At 43.5% G+C, this 23266-nt stretch overlaps 1 protein-coding gene across 1 annotated transcript in view; it reads left to right on the top strand.

Annotated features, from left to right (window-relative positions):
* Positions 1-23266, top strand: part of LAMC1 (laminin subunit gamma 1) — a gene marked incomplete in the record, with an annotated part of 2174645 nt that overhangs the window by 1986208 nt on the left and 165171 nt on the right. The window contains 2 exon segments of the mRNA XM_044085382.1: positions 21502-21701; positions 23222-23266. The exon segment at positions 23222-23266 is cut by the window's right edge and continues 114 nt beyond it. Coding sequence (XP_043941317.1) covers positions 21502-21701; positions 23222-23266 — 245 coding nt within the window.

Raw genomic sequence — 23266 nt, 5'->3', positions numbered from 1 at the left:
TATTCCTATGTTGCAGTATTCTAGTTGTGGGATTTCCTGCCCTCAGGTGACTCAGCTCCTATACAAAAACTTCAGCTTGGCTGTTGCAGTGTGCGTGGGACATCAGATGTAAGGCCATAAACCAAGGGTCTTAAATGTGACGTCTGCATGCACAGTCCTCAGAACGTTTCAGCCGCAGATGATCGACTCATCATGTGATCACTCCTTCCAGACATTGCATTAAAAAGCTAAGTAACCCGTTGGATTTTTGTTTTTCTTTACATATCCAATTGTTATTGCGTAGGCTTTGTTGTTATAGCAATTTTTAGCTGATGTCAGGTAAAAAGGGTAAATTCCAATGCGGGCACCAGATACCCCATAAAGATGCCCATGATAGGTGTGTTTTTTGCTTAGGCTGGGAGCACGACTATTCCGCCTGCTCCTTTTGTCAATCGGTTGTGCCGAAGACCCTATGCAGCTGTCTGACCGCATTAAACCTCTACCTAGAAAATCAGCACCTTAAGTGGTTAGCCCTAAGAATGGATCCCACAAATCACAAGGATCATATAGAGGCCAACAATGGCAAACTCCAGCACCAAGAGGTGGCGAAGACAGTGCACAACAATACAGGAAGCAAACCCAATGACTCCCTCATTTCCATGCCAAGCATGTCTCAGCTGGCAGCACCTTTGGGAGGAAAACTAGCACTATTTGCAAGCAATTGGCATATTGTCACAACAGACAAATGGATCCTGGACATTATAAACAGAGGCTGCAAATTTCAATTTCACACTCTTCCAAAAATGAGAGGCATGCCAAACCTGCCACAAAATCAAAGGGCAGAGGCACAACTGCAAATTTCAAAGCTCATAAGCATCCGAGCTATTCAAGAGGTTCCTACTCACCAACAAGGTCAAGGTTTTTATTCAAGACTTTTCCTGGTACCAAGGAAAGGAACCGACTGGAGACCCATTTTGGACTTATCCACCCTAAACACATTTCTAATCGTACCAAAATTCAAGATGCTCACATTACAGCAGCTTCTTCCCATGCTGGGCAAGGAGTTCTGGCTGGTAACATTGGACCTCAAGGAGGCATACCTGCATGTCCCAATCAGACAAAGCTGCAGAAGATACCTCAGATTTCTTGCAGGTTCAATCCACTATCAATTCTCTGCATTGCCCTTTGGCTTATCTACTGCGCCCAGAGTATTCACAAAGTGCCTGGCATCAGTGATTGCCTACTGCAGACTTCAAGGGATACAAATTTACCCTTATCTGGACAACTGCCTGATCCAAGCCGACAGCAAGAACATACTTCTGGAACATCTGGCATATGTGACACGGTTACTGCTTTCTCTTGGATATACAATCAACAAAGAGATATCAAGGCTAACACCATCCCAGAAAATAACATTCCTGGGTGCCAACTTGGACACAAACATCCAGATGGCCTACCTTACACCAGAAAAACAAGGGTAACTATCTCAGTACTTCAAAATACTAGCAAAAAGTATCAGGCTTACTGCAAGGAAAATCCTGCAGGCTCTGGGATTCATGGCATCTTGCATTCTATTAACCCCATTTGCAAAGCTGCATATGAGGAAACTTCAATGGTACCTAAAAAACGTATGGTCTCAACACAGTCACAGTTTGGAAACAATAATACCAATAATTCCATGTTTACAAAAGGAATTTCTATGGTGGGCCCAAGCATGTCAAGCAAACAAAGGCCTCCCATTCTGCAAGCCTCAAGCAAAACAAGTCATAACCACAGACGCCTCAGACTACACCTGGGGGGGCGCACATGACGAACAGGTGCATTCAGGGCAAATGGTCCCAAAAAGAAAAGCACCTTCACATCAATCAAAAAGAAATGCTAGCAGTAATAAATGCAATTACAGCTTTCAAGGACTTCCTGCATCCAGGACAATTACTGATAAGAACAGACAACACCACGGTAATGTGGTACATAAACAAACAAGGAGGAACACATTTATACCCCTTGTGTAGACTAGCCATGACTCTTTGGAACTTGGCTCTGGAAAGACAAATTGAACTTCAAGCACAGTACTTGCCAGGATTGGAAAACACACTGGCAGACAATCTAAGCAGAAAAATGACAGATTCACACGAATGGAAGTTACATCCTCAGGTGTTTGCAGAAATAATCCAAGCATGGGGGAGGCCAGACATAGATCTTTTTGCCTCCCACAGGAATCATCAATTGGAAAAGTTTTGTTCAAAGACCTTTCACCCAAAGGCCTGGAGAGTGGACACCCTTTCATTCAGTTGGACAGCATGGACAGTTTACGCATTCCCACCTCTGCCTCTTCTGCCCAAGGTGCTTTTGAAAGCAAGAACAGACAAACCGAAGATGATACTGATTGCTCCAGATTGGCCAAGGCAACACTGGTACCCACTCCTGAGGAGCCTAACACATACTCCTCCCTGGTCCCTGCCTCTAATGCCTCTTCTGCTGACTCAGCACAGCTACAAAACTCTTCACAGTCAGCTGAAAACACTCAATCTTGCTGCATGGAAAATTCCTTAACACCACAACAGAACCTACTCTCCAAGGAGGTACAGGATGTCATTTTGGAGGCCAGAAGGCCAGCTACTAGAAAAGCTTACTCCAAAATGGAAGCGGTTTTGCTCTTGGAATGAGAAAAAGGCCAGGACCATAGAAAACTGAACTTGCCTCAGGTATTACAGTACCTAGCGGAGCTATTGAACAGTGGACTTTCTTTTTCTTCCATAAAAATCCATGCCTCAGCCATCTCTGCAGAATTCAACACGGATCCTCCTTTATTTTCTCACCCACTCTTACGACAGTTCCTCAGAGGGGCTAAGAATATAAGACCACCAAGGAAACAACCAATACCAGCCTGGGATCTTAATTACATACTAGAAAAATTAACATTGCCTCCTTTTGAACCAGCTGCCTCAACAGATTTGCAATATTTGTCCTGGAAGACAGCCTTCCTTCTGACCATCACTTCAGCTCGTAGGGTTTCTGAACTTCAGGCCCTCATGGCGGTTTAGCCCTTTTTCATTTTCCATCAGGACAGGGTTTCCCTTCGTACCAACCCATCATTTATGCCTAAAGTGGTATCCAGGGTAGCTTTAAATCAAGCCATACACCTACCCACCTTTTACCCCAATCCTCAAAACAAAGGGGAAAGGCTGCTACATTCCTTAGACATCAATAGGCAGCTTTGTTATTATAGGGGCTCAAGGGAAGCCAGTTACAAAACAGACTATTTCAAAGTGGATAGGCCACTGCATACGGTTTTGTTACTCCTATCATGGGAAATCTGTTCCTGCAGGTATCAGATCACACTCCACCAGGGCCACAGCTACCTCTACAGCATTCCTCAGAGGAGTTCCTACCAAAGATATTTTGGAGGCAGCCACTTGGAGTTCTGTACATACCTTCACAAAACACTACCATCTGCCTTTATATTCCAGAACAAGAGCAGGCTTTGCCACTGCTGTTTTGCAGGGCATTCTGGCTCAACCCAGTTCCTCCTAGTACCTACCACCCAGTGCATAGCTTTGGGATTCTACCCATCTGTGATTACTGCAGCTGTATGCACGATGAACATAGTACAGTTTTGTACCTACCATAAATGTAGATGTTCGAGTGCTAATACAGCTGCAGTACAGGTTTCCCTCCCTCCTTCCCCACTTGGTAAAGGCTAGCAACCTCTTCATAGTACCAGACTGGGTTATCCGGCTATGTTTTATTTGCTTGCTACCACTGATTTTGGATTATATTGCATTGCTTGTATATGTATATAAGCACTATTTAGGTATTGCCTTCCTTCTGGGGGCACCTGACATCTGGGGCAAGAAAGACTGAAGAACATGGTGTCGGCTGTGTCTTGTATACTCTGGCCTCACTGACGTCAGAAGAGAAAGCGACGACAACCGACGCCGGACCAAGACTTTGGAATTCGGCCGACCGAGGGACCGCCTGACGGCAGAGAACCCATCTGTGATTGCTGCAGCTGTATTAGCACTCGAACATCTACATTTATGGGAGGTACAAAACTGTACTTTATCCCTGCCAGGGTAGCCCACGGCCGGCCCGAATACCAGAGGCTTAGTATTTCTGCGTTGGTTGCTGTCACTTCAGGACTGACGTCAGGTCATCAGGAGTATAAAGTAAGGCAGCTGACACCATTACATCAGTCTTTCTTGCCGAGGAGCCCAAAGCAGAAGCAGTTCACACGTGTGCCGGTTGGCCGCTACCTGAGTTTCATCTTCGGAATTGAAGCGGAAGTCTTCTAAGGCTAAGTACCCCATTGAGGATTCTTTTTTTTTGCTCTAGCTGATGTCAGAAAAAGTTAACAATGGTCTCACCTGTGGAAGGCAAATACCACACCGAGACTTTCATTCTTACTACGTCATTTGCTTAGGCCCAGATCACGAAGTCCCTCGCTGTTGCTTTTGTGCTTTGTTTAATGCCAGAACTATATGTCGTCAGGCCCTTATTGTAGCTAGATATTTTTGCTTACAGTCCTCGAATTCCAATATGGCTTCGGTAAGCCATCTAACAGCAGATCTTTCGAAAAACGTAAGGATAAAGACAGAGACAGACCGCACAGTTCCAAACCTACCAACGACGCATCCATTAAGCTAGTCATCAGTTCTCCGGTCCTCAGTGAGGTGCTTTCACTGCCCCTGATGCCCACTTCTGTGGATTCGCAGTCCGATACTGAGACCCTTTCGTATGCCACAAAAAGGATCCTGCGGTTGTCTCCACCTTGGATGAGTCCGGAGCTGCTGAGCAGGCACTGGCTTCCAAGTAAAGTACTTCACACTACCGATTCTCGACAGAAGCCAGCAACTTCTTTCGCATCTACCGTTCTTTCAAAAACTACTGACTTTCTAAGGCCCAGGATACAACCTACACCCAAGAAACCAACAACCCAATCTTAGGCACCTGCTTACTTGCCTCAGTCTCAAATGCTTAAAATGGCGGAAGACTTTATCATGCTGATCAGGGGAAGCTAAGCTACCCCTTCCAAAAGGAAAAGAGATCTGTCCCCAGTAGTTTTATCTGAACAGAAGTCTGATGACTCTGATGCATCTGAATATGAAGACATGTAACCCCTTTCTGCTTATGAGGATTCTGATGCAGAGGAATCCATTCCTTCAACCTCTCCACCCGAGGATTTTCCTTTGGGGAAACCCTTCATACCTTAAGGGAGCATTTCCAATGGGAATGTCAGGACTACCCTCAGTCTAAAAAGAGACTCAGAGAATTCAAAGATCTTTCACAGCACAGACCCCTGGCCATTCCCCCAGTCCTGGATGTTGTGGATGATGTTTTCATGGAATCCAGTCCGACTCCTGACACCCTCCCTCCTGCTCCCAGAAAACCTGACAGATATTACAGAGTCCCTGACTCGCACAAATTTATTTTCAAAAATCCTACTGCTGACCCTGAGGTAATTTCTCAAGGCCGTAAAGGAATTAAAGCAACCTCTGCTAAGAATCCCACCCCCTCAGATAGGGATTCCCAAGCACTAGACAGATGAGGAAAAAAGTATACACCTCTGCTACTCTTTGCTATCAGAGCACTAAATTGTCAGTTCCATGTCTAAAATTTCAGCAACATACCATGGAACTCCTCAAACAAAAAATGTCTTCCTTTCTTGTTTGTGCAGAATCTAAAGAGTTACAAGGGCTAATGCATTCTGCAAGTCAAGTAACTAAGCACATCGTACACTGTGGTTTTGACACCCTAGAAGCTTCTTGCAGGGCAGCAGCCACCGGTTCTGTCCTTAGAAGACATGCTTGGTTTAAGGAACAGCCCTTGCCAGACCATGTCAAATCTAAATTATTGGATGCACTCTTGCACAAAGACAACTTATTTGGCACCAAGGCTGAGGAGGTCTTAAAAAAAGATGGGAAGAAAAAGCTAAATCTATGCAGACAGTTAAGGATTTCCTACAGGTCCAGCCACCCAGGTTCAGCAGGAATTGCCTCTCCAAGCACTGGTCCTTTCCTGCCCCCATCAGGTCAGTTCAGCCCAGACCCTGGGGAAGCAGCCCCCCCCCCCCCCCAGACAGTAGCCACAGGGAATGTAGAGATCAAAGCAGTGGAGTTCCTCCACTTCAAAACTAGTGAGTTCAAAGCCACTCCCTCATGGTAAGAACTCACAATGACTCTCCTCCCTCACCCTCTCCCTCTGCCCACCCCCACTTGCCTTAGGAGGAAAACTCTGCTTCCACGCAAGAACCCGGGCCACCATTACAAACGGCTGCTGGGTCCTCAACATAGTGTCCCAGGGATACAAATTTTCTTTCCACACTCTTCCAACCCCAAAAGCGTTCCCAGATCTACCACCAAACCAATGGGCAGAGGCAAAAAAGCAAGCCTTTTCCCTGCTCTCTATGAGGGCAATACAGCATGTTACTGCAGAACAGATAGGCCAAGGTTTCTACTCCAGACTTTCTCTGGTACCCAGAAAAGAGGGCACCTGGCACCCCATCCTTGATCTATCCATTCTACACACCTTCCTGGTGATACCAAAATTAAATGTGCTCACCCTCCAGCAACTGCTACCAATGCTCTCTAAGAAAGCTTGGCTAGCAACCCTAGACCTAAAATTGGCCTACCTCCACATTTCTGTCAGGGAATCATGCAGGATATATCTATGTTTCAGGGCAAGATCTCTGCACTTTCAGTTCTCTGCGCTTCCCTTTGACTTATCTATTGCTCCCAGAGTTGTCACAAAATATCTGGCTCCTGCCATTGTCCTTTGCAGACAAAGGAATATACAAATTTACCCATACTTGGACAACTGCCTAATTCAGGCAGACAGTCAGGAAAAGCTGCTCAAGCACCTGGCCTTTGTGAAGTTCCTACTAACCTCCCTGGGGTACACTATCAACAAAAAGAAATCCAAACTAGTACCCACCCAAAGGATTATATTCCTGGGAGCAAGCCTGGACACAGCATCCCAGATGGCATTCCTTACACCATTAAAGCAAACTTACCTGACAACCTACTTCTCTCAACTAGCCACCAGACCCCAGTTATCTGCAAGGAAAATCTTGCAAGCTCTGGGGTTCATGGCATCTTGCATTCTACTCATTCCATATGCCAGACTGCATATGAGGAAACTACAATGGTACATAAAAGCCTTTGGTGTCAACACTCTCAAGACCTGGAAACTCTTATACCAGTAATACCCTGCCTAAGGAAATATTTTCTTTGGTTGGCACCAGCATGCTCACACAACAAGGGGCTACCTTTCTCACCACCCCCCCAACACCCAGACCCTCACCACAGATGCATCAGACTATGCCTGGGGTGCACACCTGGAAGGCAGGTGCATGCAGGGCTAATGGAGACCACAGCAAATCCATCTGCACATCAGCCAAAAAAGAGATGTTAGCTGTCCAGCACGCATTGACAGCTTTCAGGCCCCTTCTCTCCTCAGGGGCTCTCTTGATCAAAACAAATAACACCACTGTGATGTGGTATATCAACAAACAGGGAGGGACTCACTCCTACCCTCTATGCAGGCTGGCCATGACCCTTTGGCACACAGCCTCTGCCATGTAACTCCACCTGTTAGCACAATTCCTGCCAGGCTCTCTAAACTCTCTGGCAGACCACTTAAGCAGAAATCTTCTGGACCCACACAGGTGGCAGCTGGACCAAAGAACCTTCACCCTAATAACTCAGAAATGAGGCACCCCAAAGGTCGACTTCTTTGCCTCCCACACCAACCATCAGCTCAGCAAGTTCTGCACCAGGGAGCATCACTGCAGGGCTTGGAAAGTGGATGCCCTATCCTTCCCCTGGGTCAACCTCTCAGTCTATGCATTTCCCTCACTACCTCTCATCACCAGGGTAGTGCTGAAAATAAGGGAGGAAAAACCAAGGACAATTCTGATTGCTCCAGACTGGCCTCACCACCACTGGTACCCACTGCTGTGCAGCCTGTCCCCACTGCCACCATGGCATCTCCCTCAGACCCCAACCCTCCTGACCAAGAGGGAAGGAAAATTCATGCATCCCCAATTGCAGATACTCAGTTTCACAGCCTAGCTTATTCCCTGACCACTGATCAGTCTGCCAACCTCAATAAACAGGTTCTAGATGTTATACATGAGGCTAGACACCCTAGCACTAGAACGTCTTATGCTGACGAATGGGAAAGGTTCTGCACCGGGATTCAGGCTAAGGGAGCCAATACGACACAGCCCTCCCTACCTCTCATCCTGGACTACCTAGCTAATCTGCTACACAGTGGTCTCTCCTTTTCCTCTATTAAAATTAATGCCTCTGCTATCTCTGCTCATTTCCACACTGAGCAACCCCCCTTTTCTCACACCCTCTGATCAAACAGTTCCTAATTGGGGCTAGCAACTTGAGGCCACCCAGAAGAGCACCTTCCCCAGCTTGGGACCTAAACTTTGTGTTGGAAAGGCTCACCCTGCCCCCCCTTTGAACCAGTCTCTTCAGCATAGTTAAAATTTCTCTCCTGGAAGACGGCTTTTCTTCTGGCCATCACTTCAGCCAGAAGAGTTTCCAAGCTACAGGCACTCATGGCTGTAGAGCCATTCATCATCTTCCATGCTGACAGGGTGTCCCTCAGGACTAACCCATCCTTCATGCCCAAAGTGGTGTCCAGTGTGGCTCTCAACCAATCCATTCATTTGCCCACCTTTTTCCCTAACCCACAAAACAAGGGGGAAAGAATCCTGCACTCTCTAGATGTGCACAGACAGCTCAGATTCTATCTAGACAGTACTAAATCATTCAGAAAGACTGATCAATTACTGGTCAGCTTTGCTGCAGGGGCAGAGGGCAAAGCCATCCCCAAACAAACCATTTCCAAATGGATAGCACACTGCATCCATTTCTGTTACAAGCAACAAGGAAAACCTCCCCGTATGGGGGGGGGGGGTCAGGACTCACTGTACCAGAGCAGCCTACACCTCTGCAGCGTTCCTCAGAGGAGTCCCGACCAGGGACATCCTGGAGGCTGCCACTTGAACATCTGTACACACTTTCACCAAGCATTACCACCTGCCTATCTTCTCCAAATCCAGGGCAGTGTTTGCCACTGCAGTCTTGCAGGGCATCCTAGCCAGCCCCTAGTCTCCTTGACTGCCTCCACCCATTTTCCTCAGCTTTGTGAATCAACCCAAATGTGATGACTGCAACAGTGAAACACGAAGAACATAGTACAGTTGTGTACACTTACCATAAATGTAGATGTTCAACTAAACTAAACTAATGTTAGTAGAGATATCTTTGTATGGCTATCCATATATGATATGTACTATGATTCTGTAAGCAGACATGCAAGGAAACGTAAAGAATTGCAAAAATCTGTAATGTACCTGCATTTGTAAAATGTCACGTAATATAAATAATATTGTGTTTTGTGGAGCTTTTTTCCTCGGGCCTCTACTGAAAATGGACATATATCCATTTGGACTAGCACGGTCAACAAATGTAAAATAAAAATAAAATATTCACTGTTGCAGTCCTGGATGTTCTTCGTGTTTCACTGTTGCAGTCAGTACATTTGGGTAATCTGCTGGCAGGTTGCCCTCAGTCCGCCTGATTAACAAAGTCTTGGGTCTTGTGTCGGTTGCTGTCCCTTCTTCCATGACGTCAGGGGTATAAAACATGCAGCCGACGCCATTTTCATCAGTCTTTCTTGCTGCAAGGTGCCCGAAGCAGAAGCAGTTCGCAAGTGCTGGTCGGCCGACTCCTGAAATTTTCATTTTCGAGTTTCAGAACCGAAGCCTTCAACCTAAATCTAAGTACCCCATTGGGGAAACTTTTTCTTGCTTCTTACCGATGTCAGTAAAAGTTAATAACTGTATTACTTGTGGGAAGCAAATACCTCATAAAGATTTTCATTTGTACTGTATTCCTTGCCTAGGCCCTGACCACAATGTGCCTTGCTGTCGGTTTTGTGCTAAATTTAACCAACGCACTATTAAGCGTCGGTATGATTTTTGCATCTAAATATTTTGGCTCAAGATTTAACTATCCTGAAATGTCGTCTGTTAGCAATCCGACTACCGGAATTCACAAAATACGCAAAGAAAAAGACAGAGACAGACCATCGAGGTCCAAAACTGACAACGAAGAAGCTTCTCCTAAGCCAGTCGCCGGTTCACAGGTACTCACTGAGGCGCTTTTGCAGCCCCTGATACCCGCTACTTTTGATTCGCAGGCCTCTACTGAGACCCATTCGGAGTCCGGTATGCCGCGAGACCATTTAAATATTGAACCCGCGGATGTCTCTACCTTAGATGGGTTCGGAGCCGTTGAGCAGGCACCGGCTTCTGAGGGTGTTTTCAGGCCTAAAGATTTGTATATTAAACCGAAGCCATCTTCAAAACCAAGACCAAAACCAACTTCTATGTCTAAAAAAATGACGCTTGGGCCACGTGCACAGGCCCCTATGCCTAAAAAACAAATGATCAAAATGGCTGAGGATTTAATTACCTTCATCAGGGGTTCCCAACCCCTTACTGCTAAAAAGCCTAGGCAAGGCACTGATTATGAATCTTCAGATAAGGTTTCCATTTCTTCTGATTCCTCTTCTGATCAGGAATTATCTATTCCACCTTATGAGGACTCTGATGCAGAAGAATCCATCCCTTCTGCTTCTCCTCCTGAGGATTTTTCTTTTTGAGAAATTTTGCATACCTTAAGGGAACATTTTCATTGGGAGAGTCAGGATTTTTCAGAATCCAAAAAGAGGCTTAGGGATTTCCTTCTTCTTCCTCAGCATAGGCCTTTGGCTATACCTCCTGTTCTAGACATTGTTGATGATGTTTTCTCAGAATCCAGCATGGCTCCTGATTCCCTGCCTCTGGCTCCTAGTAAGCCAGACAGATATTACAGGGTTCTTGACTCCCACAAATTCCTTTCTAAAAATCCTACTGCTGACCCTGAAACAATTTCTCAGGGTCCCAAGGGTGTTAAGGCTTCTACTGCTAAAAATCCTACCCCTTCTGATAGAGACTCCAGGGCGCTGGATAGATGGGGTAAGAAGGTTTACACTTCTGCAACACTGGATGTCAGGGCTTTAAACTGTCAATTTCATATGCTTAAATATCAGCAGCATGTCATGGGCTTGCTTAAACCGAAAATGATGTTGATTTCTGACTGTGTGGAAAATAAAGAGTTACAGGATTTATTGCATTCAGCTGAACAAGTTGGAAAGCATACTTTGCAATGTGGTTTTGATTCGTTGGAGGCCTCTTGCAGGGCCGCTGTAACTGGATCTGTGATAAGAAGGCATGCTTGGCTCAAGGAACAAAATCTGCTTGATCATGCTAAAGCAAATTTGTTGGATGCTCCTGTACAACAGGACAGTCTAATTGGTAATAAGGCAGAAGAAGTTTTGAAAAAGATGGAAGACAAAGCTAAATCTATGCAAACTGTAAAAGATTTCCTACAAGTGCAGCCACCCAGGTTCAGTAGGCACTGGCCTACTAAGAATTGGTCCTTTCCAGTACCCACCAGAGCCGCTCAGGTCAAACCCAGACACCCCAAAGGCTCCAGGTTTCAGTCACAAGGAACTTACTTACAGAACAAAATAATGGGGTGCCTCCACCTCCAAATCTGGAGGCACCTCACTACGGTAAACAGTCTCAATGACTTTCCTCTGCCATTTTCAAGCACTTATCTTTTGGCAGCCCCTTTGGGGGGAAAACTAGCACTTCATGCACAAAATTGGCATCTAATTACCCAGGATAAGTGGGTTTTAAATATAGTATCCCAGGGATACAGATTTCATTTCAACACGTTGCCAATTCCAAACGGATGTCCAGATCTGCCTCCAAATCAGTGGGCAGAGGCCCAGAAACAAGTTATGTCCCTCATGAATATGGGGGCTATTCACCCAGTACCAGAAAAGGAAAAGGGACAAGGTTTTTATTCAAGACTTTTCCTGGTACCCAGAAAAGACTAATCATGGCGTCCAATTCTGGACTTATACATTCTGAATACTTTCCTGGACATTCCAAAATTCAAGATGCTGACTCTACAACAGTTACTGCCTATGCTAGGCAAAGATGCCTGGTTGGTAACTCTAGACTTAAAAGAGGCTTACCTGCATATCCCAATCAGGGAATCTTGCAGAAGATACCTCCGCTTCAAAGGCTATTTGCATTACCAGTTCTCTGCACTGCCCTTTGGCTTATCTACTGCGCCCAGGGTCTTCACAAAGTGCCTGGCACCAGTAATTGCATTTTGCAGACAAAGAAATATTCAAATTTATCCTTATCTGGACGATTGTCTAATTCAGGCAGAAAACAAGGGCACTCTTCTACAGCATCTGGCGTTTGTAAAAAGGCTTCTAACTTGCCTAGGGTACACCATAAACGAAAAGAAATCACAACTGGTACCCTCTCAAAAAATTACATTCCTGGGTGCAAGCTTGAATACAACTGCTCAGATGACTTACCTCAAGCCAGAAAAACAAATCCAATTGATGACTTACTTCAAACAAGTGGCCACAAAAACCCAGTTATCTGCAAGACAAATTCTGCAGGCCTTGGGGTTCATGGCTTCCTGCATTCTTCTAGTTCCATATGCAAGACTGCATATGAGGAAACTTCAATGGTACCTAAAAAGCTTATGGAATCAACATTGTCACAGCCTGGAAACAATGATTCCTATCATTCCTTGCCTGCAGCAAAAGTTCCTTTGGTGGGCAGAGGCCTGTCACCAAAACAAGGGACTGTCATTCATTCCACCCCCTGCCACCCAAACCCTGACTACAGACTCATCAGACTATGCTTGGGGGGGGGGGGCGCATCTGGCAGGGAGATGCATTCAGGGCGAATGGAGCCCAAATCAAATGCACCTGCATATCAACCAGAAAGAGATTCTAGCTGTACAGAATGCTCTGACAGCTTTCAAGGACTTTCTTCATCCAGGACAACTACTGATAAAGATGGACAACACCACCATCATGTGGTACATAAACAAGCAGGGGGGTACCCATTCCTACCCCCTTTGCAGACTAGCCATGGCTTTGTGGAACACAGCCTTGACTTACGAAAAACATCTAAAAGCTCAATTCCTGCCAGGAAATCAAAATACTCTGGCAGACGAACTAAGCAGAAATCTTATGGACCCACACGAATAGAAACTGGATCCACAAATCTTCAGCATGTTGACACGCAAATGGGGGAGCCCAAACATAGATCTTTTTGCCTCACCCCAAAACTATCAGTTGGACAAATTCTGCACAAGAATCCATCACAAAAAAGCTTGGAAAGTGGATGCTCTATCCTTCAGCTGGAAAAACTTATCAGTCTATGCATTTCCCCCTCTGCCTTTGCTCTCCAAGGTATTACTAAAAGTCAGACAGGAAAAACCAAAAATTATTCTGATTGCTCCAGACTGGCCTCGCCAACACTGGTATCCGCTCCTATCCAATATGTCACACCTTCCTCCGTGTACCTGCCTCAGACACCTTATCTACTGTCTCAGCAGAACTTTCAAATTCTGCACACTCGGCTCGGCATCATGCATCATGGCTAATCAACTAATTTCACCAGTTACATCTCTCAGCAAACCTGTGATGGTGTCATTTTAGAGGGTAGAAGGCCTAGTACTAGAAAATCTTATGCTGATAAATGGAAAAGATTTTGTGCCTGGAGTCAGGCACAAGGAATAAGCACAGCAATGCCAAATATTCCTCAAATTCTGCAATATTTAACTGAGATGCTTCACAAGGGCCTATTTTTCTCTTCCATAAAAATCCATGCCTCTGCCATTTCAGCTCATTACAACACAGAGCCCCTCCCCTCTTTTCTCATCCCCTGCTAAAGCAGTATCTCAGAGGGGCCAAAAATTTAAGACCTCCCAGGAGAGCACCAACTCCTACATGGAACCTCAATTTTGTGTTGAAAAAGCTCACCCTACCTCTTTTTGAGCCAGCTGCTATCACCCACTTTATTGAAATTACTGGTGTCACTTTTAAATATGGCCCAGTTTTTACATAGAATGTCATAGCAAAAATTGCTATTGATACTGTAAGTAGTGATAAAGGATGGCACTTGGAACATAAGTTCACAGGTTGTATTGAGGTCGTCAACTATAACATTCATGGAATTACTCTGCTGAGCAACTTCCACATTATTAATGTTTAATAATGGTTTATAACTACTTACATCCTTTATCACTACTTATAGTATCAATAGCAATTTTTGCTATGACATTCTATGTAAAAACTGGGCCATATTTAAAAGTGACACCAGTATTTTCAATAAAGTGGGTGATAAACCTGTAGTGACTTACAGGAGGGCAAAAAATCTCAAGTCCTTATTGGAACAACATCAGCATACATACCCAGAAACACCTGGTATGTTTAAGTGTCAGTCTTACAACTATTGTCAGTATGTCATTGAATCCATTAGATTTAATATACACAATCATCAGTATTTTTTGAAATGTCGAGTAAATTGTAATTCTAAAATGATAGTTTATTTAGCTCAGTGTCAGAATTGTTCACCATTTTATATTGGGAAGACGGAGAGACGTCTTCGTGTTCGTATTTATGAACATATTTAAGCAATCCGGAAGAATAAACTTGAGAATGCTTTAGCTAAGCATGTCAGTTTTAATCCTGACCATAAATTTAAATTCACAGTAATTGACCAGATTAGTGAGGATTCTGGGGGTGGCCCCGCTCCAATAAAGTTGGAAGAACTAGAACTCGTGGCAAGTTAGATTAAATGCGTATAATACCCCTGGACGTAATGAATGCTGTTCTATTAGTAGCATTTTAAAACTTAAAAGTTTAATAAGGTAGTTCCACTTTGATTTTTAGTTAAGTTTATTAATTATTTTTTATATATTTATGAGAATTTTTTAATTGTTATTTCAAATTGGTATAACTTAATTCTTTGCAGTTGAAGGTGGTGTGCAAGTTCGACATTTTTTTGATTGTTCTTCAATGCTTTTAAATGATGTTAATGTTTTTAAATGTTTCTCAATTGTTTTTAATTGTTTAATTGCCTTTATTGCTCATTTGACACGTTAATTTGATTAGTATTTATGCTAGTGGTTTGTCAATACATTTTGTCTGAAGTTTGAGCACAGTCTCAAATGAAAAGCAGTTAACAATATTATAGGAATTGGTTCTTCGTTGGTGTGTGCTGCTTTGCCTGCCTCAGTCCGTCTTTGTGGGTATGCATTCTAGAAGCTGCTACCTGGAGCTCAGTTCATATGTTCACCAAGCATTACCATTTACCTCTCTTCTCTAAGTCCAGAGCAGGCTTTGCCACTGCTGTCCTGCAGGGCCTTATAGCTGCTCCTAATGCTGTATAATGCCATCCTCCCAACCATAGCTTTGGGATTCTACCCAAATGTAATGACTGCAACAGTGAAACACGAAGAACATAGTGCAGTTGTGTACATTTACCATAAATGTAGATGTTCGAGTGCATTCACTGTTGCAGTCCTGGTTACCCACCCGCCAGCCCCCTACTTTTCTCTTTTTATACTTTTTCTTTCTGTTACTATGCTCAAAAGCCTTTTTGTTGTGTTTGCTTTTATTTAGAGGTATATTGTGTTCTAAATTACATGTATATATATGTATGTATATATATATATATATATATATATATATATATATATATATACATATTTTGCTCCCCATTTGAGGGGCATCTGCCATCTGGGGCAAGAAAAACTGATGAAAATGGTGTCGGCTGCATGTTTTATACCCCTGACGTCATGGAAGAAGGGACAGCAACCAAAGCAGGACCCAAGACTTTGTTAATCAGGCCAACTGAGGGCAACCTGCCAACAGATTACCCAAATGTAATGACTGCAACAGTGAATACACTCGAACATCTACATTTATGGTAAGTGTACACAACTGTACTTTTCCCTCCCTCTATCCCCTCTTCTCTCTCGCCTTACAAGGAACTTTTTGGTATTTACTTTCTACTGGTGAGGTTCTTCCACCATATACTGGCTCCCACTTGGGGGCTCCTGACAGGGCAAGAAAAACTGATGTAATGGCATCGGCTGCCTTACTTTATACTACTGATGACCTGATGTCAGTCCTGAAGCGACAACAACCAAAGCAGAAATACTAAGCCTCTGGTGTTCAGGCCGACCGAGGGCTACCCTGGCAGGGATAACCCAAATGTGATGACTGCAACCGTGAATACACTCGAACATCTACATTTATGGTAAGTGTCCACAACTGTACTGTCCCAGCACCTGAATCACTTGGAACAGGTGATTCCCTTCCTTCCCTGTCTAAAGAAAGAAATCAGCTGGTGGATCCAACAAGCCAGCTAAACCCAGTACTTCCACTGCTACCTCCCACCCCAACCCAAGTAATGCATACAGATGCCTCAGATTCAGGCTGGGGTGTGACAGTGGCATCTTACAAGGTTCAGGCAAAATGGCACCCTTCCCTAAAGGCTAAACACATCAATGTCTGAGAAATTACAGCAGTCTTCTTAGCTCTAAAAACCTTTACCCCTCTACTTCTACCAGGGGTTCTTCTAATAGTGACCGACAATACCACTGTAATGTGGTACGTCAACAAACAGAGAGGAACAAAAGCTTATCAGCTGTGCAGACTAACCCTGCTGATATGGGATCTAGCCTCTCGCCACAACTTGTCCCTGCAGGCAACTTACATCCACTCGCAGGACAACAAGCAAGTAGATCTCCTAAGCAAGACATCCTCTCCACAACACAAATGGATGCTGGACAGGACTGTCTTCCTAGATATAGTCCACTGGTGGGGCACTCCTCAAATAGACCTGTTCACCTTCCCCCGAACAGGCAGCTGCAGACCTTCTGCTCAAAGACCTACTCCCCTCTAGCATGGAGAATAGATGTTTTGAACATCTCCTGGGAGAAGAAGTTTCTTTGTGCCTTCCCCCCCTTCCCAGTGATTCAGAAAGTCTTCTTGAAAATCTAGAAGGACAGACCAAAAATCTTGCTAGTGACTCCCTACTGGCCAAGGGAGCATTGGTTCCCCCTACTTCACAGTCTAGCCAAGGGCAATCACTACAATTTACCCTACAAGGTGGACCTCCTGACACAAGGAAAGGGAACTCTCCTCCACCCACACTTGCAGAAGTTATCCCTGACACTGTGGCTGATAAACTTTTGATCCCTTTCAGACACCACTACTCAGAGGACGTGCTTTCAGTCCTGAGGGAGGCCAGGAAACCTACAACAAGAAAAGCTTACCTAGCTAAATGGGAAAGATTTAGTAAATGGTGTCTAGACAAGGGCAAGGACCCTTACATTGCTGATACCCTCCTGGTTCTTGCTTGTGTGTGTCAGTTGATAAAAAGTGAACTTTCCTGTTCCTCAGTGAAAGCACACCTTTCTGCTATTTCAGCCTGCTTGCCTCTTGATCCCCCCATGTTAGCCAGGCTTGACGTGAAACACTTCCTTAAGGGGTGCTACACATGAGACCCCCAAAGAAGCCTATCCCTCCACTCTGGGACCTTAACTACAACTGCATCCTTGAAAAACTTACCCAACACCATTTTGAACCTGCTGAGACATCTTCCCTACAAATTTGTACATGGAAAACAGTCCTTCTAGTGGCTATCACTTCAGCCAGAAGGGTTTCAGAGTTGCAAGCCTTAATGGCCTGCCCCCCTGCACCAACTTCCACAAGGACAGGGTCACCCTAAGAACTAACCCTTCCTTTATGCCCAAGGTGGTCAATGACTTGTCTCTAAACCAAGCTATCCATGAAGGAGAGAGGATACTACACTCCCTGGATGTGCACAGAGAACTAAGATTTTTCCTGGACAAACTAAATCCATTAGGAAATTGCGGCAACTCTTAGTTTCCTTCCAACCCAGAGCTCTGGGCAAGGCAATTTGCAAACAAACCATCACATGCTGGATCAGGAAAGCCATTTGTCTCTGCTACTCCCTCCATGGGAACCCCCCCCCCCCAGTGGGAGTAAAGGCCCAATCCACAAGAGCAGTGGCTGCCTCCAAGGCTTTTATAAAAGGTCTGGACACGGCATCCATTATGGAAGCAGCCACATGATCCACTATCCACACTTTCACCAAACATTACAAACTTGACCAAGTCTGCAGAGCTCATGCAGGATTTGCCAGGGCAGTCCTACAGGACTTTGTAGAATCCTCATCAGCATCTGCCACCCTCTCATCCATCTAAGCTGTGGTACTCTCCCACAACTAGAATATTGCAACAGAGGAACAGAAGGACATAGAATAGTTGTGTAAAATCTTACCATTACCATAGATGTCCTTCTCTTCCATGTTGTAGTATTCCTTCCCCTCCACCATTCCCCCTCTTCATTCTCATTTATCCCCAGCTAAAACCTGGACCTATCTGTGCTACAGAAGGACCACAGGGTCCCATACCTGACACCACTGGCTTTCAAGTTGTGAGGATTGGGCATGCAGACATCACTTTTAAGCCCCCTGGTTTTATGGCCTTACATCTGATGTCCCACGCACGCTGCAACAGCCAAGCTGAAGCTTTTGTATAGGAGCTGACGTATGAGTCACCTGAGAGCAGGAAATCCTACAACTAGAATACTGCAACATGCAAGAGAAGGATATCAATTGTTATGGTAAGATTTTACAACTATTCTTTTTATACTGATGACTTATTAAAACATTTTTATCTGTGTAACTCTGTTATTTGGAAACAGTTGTATAAAGTCTTACCATAACCGTAGATGTCCTTCTCTTCGCTGTTGCAGTATTCACTCCCTCCCTCCTTCTCTCTGGTTCTTTTCTCTTCTGGATGTACTGGTTACTTCTTGTTTTCCTTGGACTGGTGCTCCTACTGGGGCCCTCAGTTCTGAGGATGGTATGTATGGATGTCACCTTTATGCCCTATGTTATACATAAGGGGAGCATATGTGACATATGGCATACCTTAAAACAACCTAAAGGCTTGGGTGTACTGGCCAGATATCAGGACGTCCTTGGGAGTGGATCACTATTGTAAAGAATACTGCAACAGTGAAGAGAAGGACATCTACCACTATGGTAAGATCCTACACAACTGTACTTTATACATATGTAACAGAAAGTACCTGTAATTAACTGTGCTGTAAAATTTTGCATCACCTGCAAACTGGTCAAGTTCAGATAACACTGAATGGAAGTCCTAGGTTCTAAGAACTATGGTAGTCAAAACAGGAAGAGAGAGACAGGTGTGCACAATTACAGAAACGTCCATAGGAAGGAGTGTGTGCTGCAGCTGGATCTGGCAGTTTTCCTTAAATTGTCACATAATACAAAATTGGCTGTAAACATCTGCTGCAGAATGAAACTGGGTCTCCCATTTAGGCAGGGGCATACTCTTCATTACCTTAGTCATTGAGTGTGCAAGTGGTTCTTACCTACTTCAAATACCTATTTAATTTGCATTTTCCTTATTCCATGCTTAAGATGCAAGTTACCTCCAATTGTGTCATGACCATACAATATCAGAAATTCCGCCAGTACATCTTTGATAAGCCGCACAGTAAGGAATTCTTCATCTTTGCCAGCCATCGTATGACCTTATCCCTTCCTTGAAACTTAACATTCAAGCTTAATACATTTGCCCATCCACTTTTCAAACCAGCTTGTTCTGTGGCATTTGAAGCTTATTTTTGAGGCAGAAGTTTTCTTCCTGGCTATTATTGCTGCCATTTGTATCTGTAAGTTAGTGGCCTTTGTCTTTCTAGAATGTACTTTCACAAGGGCTGAGTGACCCTCAAGAGTAACCCACATTTCATGGCAAAATAGGTTTCTGCACTTTACCTTAATTCATTCCTCTTCCTCTTTTCATTCTTTGAATGTAAACTAGGAAAGAGAGGGGTGTTCTGTAACCTTGATATTCACCATCACTTAAGGTTGTATAGGCATACCAGTTTGCCTTCACTGCTTTATTGCATTGGTTAGGCAGAATTTGGCTGTGGTATGAACTCTGTTCAGATGGATCTCTACCTGCATCATCTACCATGAGACAGCTAACCTCGTCAGTGCTAGTAAAGGTCTCTCCATCAGAAGTATAGCTTGTTGGTCTCCAAAGAGCACCTGTGTTTGCAGTTACATCTCCTACCAGCTTCTGCCACCCCAGGATCTTTTTTGGGTGAGTAGGGGGATTGTTGCAGTCTGTTGCTGGTATCCTTCAGAATCAGTTGCAACACTTAGCAGAAATGTGCTTACCATTTGACATGCCAGAAGGTTTCTGCAGTGGATATTTGTTATATATTTTGTCTTCTCTTAGCTGGGTTGCCTTTTTGTTCTCCTGCATTGGTAGACCTTACTGTATGGTGTATTAAGTTGCTGTTTATTTGCACATTTGTTTGCACAGATATTTATGCCAAGATTGATCTCTTAAATAGGATATCCTAACAGTGACCTGCTTCATCAGAGATTGAAGTACGTGTTTATTTCTTAGAACCATTTTTGTTTGTGTGATTAGTCAGCTTTATCTTATTGCGAGTGTTGTGATAAACTCACCTTTATGTGCTGAAAGCCCACTCCATCTTGGATATCATTGCCCTTTGGAATTGCTTTTCAGATCCATTTGCTAATGGAATTTGTGGGACTGTAGCATTATTTAATGCAGTTAATGTTATATTTTTGGATTTAGGCATCAGGAGGGCCAGTATATTGGCAAGGGTATTACTAGAAGGTCTCCCTCTCTCTGACTGCCTGTACTTTTCCAGTAACTGGATGACTTGAACTAGTGTAATCTTTTTTAATTGCTTGAGGCAATCATCAGACTAATGGGAGCTGCTGCTAAAATTGCCCTGTTAAAGGTCAGCTGATTAAGAACCATAGTAGTAGCTTTTCAAGGGAATTTATTGCAGGCTGTACTGTCAATTTCCTCCTCTTCTGTTTTTTAGTACTAGGATTGGTCTCTTGTTGATATATTTGCTCATTTGGATCCTTTTAGACTATAGTTGCTTAGTTGTTCCTTTTTGCCTCCTCACTTTTCCTACAAAGATCATTATTCTGTTTCATGTGTATAATATTCTTGCCATTGAAGAAGCCAATAAATGAGTACTTCTGAAAGTCTAATTTTATATGGAAGCATGACGTCTAATTTTATATGGAAGCACGGCACAACCAGGCTTTCACATGGGTGATCATTAACCTTGCTAGTGATAAAATAAATTGTAGCTGTTTTAACTATTTTAAATTCAAATAATGCATATAGATGTATGAAGTTTTTTTTTCAGTGTATTGTTGTAGTAATGTTTTAAACTGTTCATTGTTGACTTAGTTGTTGGAAATGTACTCTGTTGGATATGGAATATTTTATTATTTTCTTCAGCTTTTGCTTTCATAGTTAAAGTAATTTAATTGCAGTGTCAGAACAGCTTATGGTTAATACCAAGCACTGCTACTTGTTGATGATGCTCACTAATGGTTATACACAAGTATTTTTCAAGCATGCCTGACCGCCTGTCTGTCCTTTACCATTAACTCTTCTTGTATTGACCTTATGATCAACCAGCATGTTGCTTTCTAATTAGATTTTGACAAGAGAGTGAATGACAACAAGACTGCAGCTGAGGAAGCTTTGAAGAAGATTCCTGCAATTAACCAGACCATTGCAGAAGCTAATGAAAAGACGAAACGGGCTGAGGCAGCCTTGGGAAATGCTGCAGCAGATGCCAAAGAGGCCAAGAAAAAGGCAGAAGAGGCTGAGAAGATTGCTAGTGGTGCCCAAAAAGTAAGGTTCCATACACTTTAGAGGTCTGCATAAATAAGTAAAATAACATGTTTTACCACATTAATTTTCTTTAAAATATATTTTCATTTTTGCTAGGGACTTTGCTATATACCCTAAGCACATCATGTTTACATTGCTTAATTGAAAACTTTAAGTGTCTTTTAGATGTAAAGGTGAAAGGTGACATTCAAGGCTTCCAACTAGTGCTGTGGCAGAGAAGGATAAAGCCTTTACTACTGCCCAGGTGATCCAGGTTTGATTAATGGCTCAGATATCTGAGGCGACTGCAAGGAGAATAGGGATGGGGGGATATGTGCACATGCACTCAAAATGACTAAACCTTCCTGGTGAAGATTTAGGATGTCAGTCACAATGTGCTACAGCAAAGGGATGGAGTGCTTTGCCAATGTTAGCTCTATATTGAAGAGTAGATTGGTTCAGTATGGTTGTCTCACTGCATTACCCTGTGGAGGTTGCCGAGTACAAGTGTCGGCAAGGGATGGGGAAAGACACTAGGTAAGTCATATGTGAAACCCTAGAGGATGGTTAGTGGCAGGCCCCCAGGCAGCTCTTAGGATCTGTGTTGCTGGTAGCTGAGATAGTCCAGGGGTGTATGGTGCAGCTGGTAGACCCATGGTGAACATGGAGCACTGCAAACATGAAGTAGGGGAGCAGAAAAAGACTTAAAAAAAACCCCCAAAAACTTGAAGGCTTCTTTCTTGAGGCTCATTATTTGTAGTGAAGCTAAGATATAATGAGTCATTTTTCTTTGTAAAACAAGATGCCTTCTATTGAAGTTTTTACTTAGGAGTTTAAATGGTTAAAATCAAACTATGTTGTGTGTTTGCTTCTATAGTTTGGTAGTTTGGGTTATGAACTTTGTGTTATGTATTGCTGCGAAAAATAATATATATATATATATATATATATATATATATATATATATATATATATAATTAAATTCAATATAACAAAGCATACAGATGGAAATAGTCTCACAAACTAAACTATTAGGTGTCACCTTAGGTGAACAACTCAAATTCAGTGCTCAGGTTCACAATGTAGTGAGGAAACTGCATTAGAAATAAAGATTTCTTTATAAAGGTTAAAACTTTCTCATTACGCACTCCCATAAAACTAGTGCTTCATTCCGTCTCATGTTAGCTATGCTCTCTGCTTCCCCTGCTCTTACAAACCTAAACATATCTTTATTTTAGACATTGTCACAATACTGTAAAATTGATACATTTGCTACCAAGATGCCCAACTCAGTACATCACTATGTAGTCCTCAGAAAGCTAAACTGGCTTGAACTCAGAAATTACCTCAAACTTACACAGCTGAAACTTACGACATACTTTTCTGACAAATGCTACTCCCTTACTTCACTGCTGCAGTGGTGCACTCCCACTTGACCTCTTTGTTCTGCAAGTGTAAACCATGTTAAGGTCAAAATATTGTGTAATACCTTTGGCAACTGCTTGTATTCTACATGTGTAGTTTTTTTTTCTCTTCTACAGGAGGCAGCAAAAATGAAAACAGATGCAGACAACACTTTTACAGAT

Source organism: Protopterus annectens, chromosome 10.part0 (assembly GCF_019279795.1).
Source record: "Protopterus annectens isolate FY-2018-M chromosome 10.part0, PAN1.0, whole genome shotgun sequence".
Taxonomy (NCBI): domain Eukaryota; kingdom Metazoa; phylum Chordata; order Ceratodontiformes; family Protopteridae; genus Protopterus; species Protopterus annectens.
Note: the sequence above shows the minus strand (reverse complement) of the source record. Positions and strands in the feature narration are given on the sequence as shown.